This window comes from Adiantum capillus-veneris, chromosome 5 (assembly GCF_014529385.1).
Source record: "Adiantum capillus-veneris isolate H3 chromosome 5, ASM1452938v2, whole genome shotgun sequence".
Lineage (NCBI taxonomy): Eukaryota > Viridiplantae > Streptophyta > Polypodiopsida > Polypodiales > Pteridaceae > Adiantum > Adiantum capillus-veneris.
Genome location: NC_140935.1, coordinates 67,522,877 through 67,527,255, shown reverse-complemented (window position 1 = coordinate 67,527,255; position 4,379 = coordinate 67,522,877). Strand labels below are relative to the sequence as shown.

Below are 4,379 nucleotides of genomic sequence, written 5' to 3'. Positions count from 1 at the left end.
CCGCCATAAGGTTCGACTTGTTGCTAAGGGTTATGCACATCAAAAAGGCATAGATTATGAAGAGACTTTTGCTCCCACTTGTCATATGACTATTGTGCATTTTCTATGTTCATTGGCATCTCATTTTGGTTGGGATGTACATCAATAAGACATTGTTACTGCTTTCTTGAATGGTGACATATTTGAGGAAGTTTATGTAACACAGCCTAGCGGTTTTGTCAAGAAAGGACAAGAGGACAAAGTGTGTAGATGTAAGAAGGCTTTGTATGGGTTGAAGCAATCTCCTCGTGCTTGGTATGAGAAAGCTGACACTCATTTGGTCAAACAAGGCTTTCGTAACAGTCCAATAGAAAGCACATTGTATGTAAAGCGTGAGGGTGATGTACTTCTCATTGTGGTTCTTTATGTAGACGATTTGCTGATCATTGGACAAAATAAGAGAGATATTGTTGAATTTAAGGCTGATTTGAATGCTACTTTCAAGATGAAAGATTTGGGGTTGTTGCATCATTACTTGGATATACAATTTAAGCAGTGTGATGGCGGTATTGCCTTGTGTCAGAAAAGTTACATAGAGACATTGCTATGTAAGTTTGGACTTGAGGATTGCAAACCTATTGCGACTCCCATGGAAATAGGTTTGAAATTGAGTCTTCATGACGCTGGTGATCCTGCTGATTTCACTCTTTACCAAACTGCTGTTGGGTGCCTCATTTATGTATGCAACACGAGGCCGGATAGTCTCACAGGTCAGTAGATTTATGCATAGCCCAGGGTCTAAACATTGGCAAGCTGTTAAGAGGATTTTTCGCTACCTTAGTGGCACTTTACATCTTGGCTTGTTTTATCCGAAGGGGGGATCATTGACGCCAGACTTACATGCTTTTTCGGACTCAAATTGGGCTGGTTGTTATGGCACGCGAGTGTCCACAAGCGGTTTTTTTTTTCATGCTTGGCAGTTCATGTATATCATGGTTGAGCAAGAAGCAACCTACTGTGGCCCCTTCAAGTTGTGAGGCTGAGCACAGGGCAATTCATAGCTACGGTTGAGTGTGTATGACTCAGACACCTTATGGCTGATTTGGGTGTTGGACATGACACTGCCAACACTATCTACACTGACAGTCAGAGCGCATTGGCAGTTGTGAGAAACCCAATTTTTCATGATCGCACAAAGCATATTGAGGTGCATTACCACTATGTCAGGGAGAGGCTCTCAGCAGGAGAGATCAGCTTGGCTTATGTGCCAACACAGGACAACCTTGCAAATCTTTCATAAAGGCATTGTCTCGTGAGAAGCTCGAAGCTTTCCGCAATGTTTGAACGCATCATTCTAGGGGGGATTTGTTACCATATACATGTGGTAGTGATGTGTGTGAACACACTAGGACCACCGAAGCATTTTTTTCCTCTTTAGGAGGTTTTCCCCCCCGTGCATTGTACATACGCCCATCACTCTAGGGCTATCTATCTTTCCATTGCACACTAAGTAACACACTCTCTATTGTGTGCCTTGAGCTTCCTTCGTCTTCTTCAAGCTGTGTGCGTTTCTCTGCAACCCTAATTCCAACAGGGAGGCCCACACCAACAACTCTTGGCTTTGTGATGCAAATCCACAATAGCCAAGCTTCAATGCATGCTCATCTCCTGTGACCATGCTAATTACTAAGCTATGCTAAGCTTTTATGAGTGATTATGTGAGTAGATATACTTCTTTCTCGTAAGACTACTCCTTCTTCCTCTCAATCTACTCTTATAGCCCGCTAGCTTTGCCATCTTCGAAAGGTGTGTGAGGTCTTGGGTCTGAAACCGCCGTGAGGGAATTGATGTTGTGTTTTAAAGTGTTTGCTTAGTGCTTGAAGCTTCCGTTTATGCTATTTTCCGCTACACACAAGTTACTAGGCCATTAAATGTAATAGCTTCTCTGCTAACTATGATGTTGATTGTAGCTGACACATCCTCTCAAACAGAAGGACGATCTTTCTGGAGCTTTCTTTTCCCACAGCGCATCCATTACAGCTCAAGAGCACGTCTTGAGTTAAAAAATCGGCAGATAATTCTCCTGGATTGCTCCTGCTCGCACACTAACAAGAGCGAGCATGGCAATGGTGAAGGTGGAAGTGGGCAACAAAGGAGAAAGTGAAGAATGGAGAGCAGCAAAGCTATTCATGGCCAAGGGGCTCCCTACCACTTGAGCCTACAGAAACAAAGGAGTAGGACCCTTGCAATAAAGGATTTGTTGCCCACTTGCTCCTCAACACCCCTTTGAACATGCCTCTTAAGGCAACTGCACCTCTTTGGGTTGCATTAAGAGATTGGGAGAGGTAGATCTGTAGGCTATGTTTGGAGATCATGGTGCAGGGTGGCGCTTGGGTAGAGGAGGCGAGGCACGAGCCTAGGCTGGGGGAGGAGGGGGGGGGTGTACCTTGTTGGCAAAAGACCGGCATTGTAAGGGTAGCAGCAACCTTCAATAGCAAAGGGAATCTTATGACTATTGAGGGGTTTTTTAAATATCGAACCAATATGTCCTGTATGAGGAAGGAGAAAGCCTAAATCTTTGTGGAAAGCTTTCAATTCTCATGAAGCAAAGCGTTTGGGACAAGGGATTGGCACGTGTACTAGTATTGCCGACGGCCTTCGGCAACCTCTCTCTCTCTCTCTCTCTCTCTCTCTCTCTCTGAGCGCGCTGGTTTCAGAGCACACTGGCCACACCGAGGAGGGAGCGACATGTGTCTGGGTGAGGGAGCCGGAATCCCTCCCCCTTTTCTAATAGTATAGATTTGTAGATGAGAGAAAGGTGGACTGCACAAGTCACATCAGGTGGACTATGTAGAGAAAGAGACCTAGTTTTGACGTATGCATTACAGTCCAAACTTAAGGGGTATTTTGGAGATTTTTTCAAATTCGAGGGATATTTTGGTAATATTCTCCTGAAATTAAGGTACATGCTTTGGAGCCTCTCCCTCAGATGATGGTTATGCATCTCAATGCTCTTTACGACTAGCTTCACAACCCTACAAACATTGTAGCTTCAAATAAGAAATCGTCATCTCAACCGTAGACACATTCGAGCAGATGTGTGTGACACGAGCCTTATGCAAGAGTCCCATCTCCAAGGACACACACAGAGGTCAAAATCAGGTTTTGGATCGATCCGTGCAAAAGGTCTATGCATCGTCGATCTAGTGGGTGCATCGACAGCGAGGAAGCGCGCTATGGGACTATAGATTCAAGCATTCCCTCTGTAAACTGGAGCAAGATGTCGGGAAGGGGAAAAGGCGGCAAGGGTTTGGGCAAGGGTGGAGCCAAGCGCCACAGGAAGGTGCTGCGCGACAACATCCAGGGCATCACCAAGCCCGCCATTCGCAGGCTTGCCCGCAGAGGCGGAGTGAAGCGCATCAGCGGCCTCATCTACGAAGAGACGCGAGGTGTTCTCAAGATCTTCTTGGAGAATGTCATCCGCGATGCTGTGACCTACACAGAGCATGCTCGCCGCAAGACTGTCACGGCCATGGATGTTGTCTATGCTCTCAAGCGCCAAGGCCGCACCCTCTATGGCTTTGGAGGCTGATCTGCTTCTTCAACAATCAACTGTCAGGTGTTTCTCAACACCACCCATTACTGTCATGCTCATCTGCTCTTGCTCTTCAAGGCAATCTGTGTCCTTCAAGTGTGTCTATTGCAAGTTTCTTTTCTTAGACTAGGCTGTTGAGAACTGGTTGAACTGCCCCACCCCACCCCACCCCACCCCACCCCACCCCCTACTCTCTTGAAGTTGGTTGATTGAATGTGAATTTTGTTGATTGTTAATGTCAGATTATGGTTTGCAATTGTAACGGATCGTACCATTCCGTCCCACATTTGGTACACTGATGAAGAGTGCTGGAAGAGGCCCATGTGAATTGTGAAAAGATAGCTCTAGGAACATCAATGTTGTTAAGACTTTATAGCTTGTGCAATTGATCAACTTCCCTTTGAGTGAGGCATCTACAGCTTGAGGATGGCTTCTTTACCTTGCAAATAGATTCTGCTTGTAAAACGATCATTGTTTCATCAAGAATGACAATATTGGTGAAGGAGAAGCATGTTGTTTAGGGGATATGTTTCCAAGGTGGGTCAAGAAGGCACTTGGAATGGGAGTAAGTTTGCAAGACTATCAATGTTTCATACAGGATGACGATATTGGTTAAGGAGAAGCACGTGTATGATGAGGTTTTGGTTTAGGCTACAATCTCTGTGGCGAATGCATTGCATGCAGGAACACCTAAGAGGGACACGACTCTTGAAAAAAGGCAGTGAACTTTGCAGCGCCTTGGTCAAGATGTATGGAGAATTTTGTGCTCGAGAAATCATAGAATATTTCTTACGAGTGTTTGTTA

The 4,379-nt window shown here is 45.3% G+C and overlaps 1 protein-coding gene across 1 annotated transcript; it reads left to right on the top strand.

Annotated features, from left to right (window-relative positions):
- Window positions 1-3,231: 3,231 nt before the first annotated feature.
- On the top strand, window positions 3,232-4,379 carry LOC147457477 (histone H4). Its single transcript, XM_086512354.1, has 2 exons — window positions 3,232-3,598; window positions 3,817-4,379. The coding sequence occupies exon 1, from the start codon at window positions 3,260-3,262 to the stop codon at window positions 3,569-3,571; it is 312 nt and encodes a 103-aa protein (XP_086368480.1). The 5' UTR covers window positions 3,232-3,259; the 3' UTR covers window positions 3,572-3,598; window positions 3,817-4,379.

Coding starts and splice junctions, on each gene's coding strand:
- LOC147457477 (XM_086512354.1), top strand. CDS start 3,260: ATGTCGGGAAGGGGAAAAGGCGGCAAGGGTTTGGGCAAGGGTGGAGCC.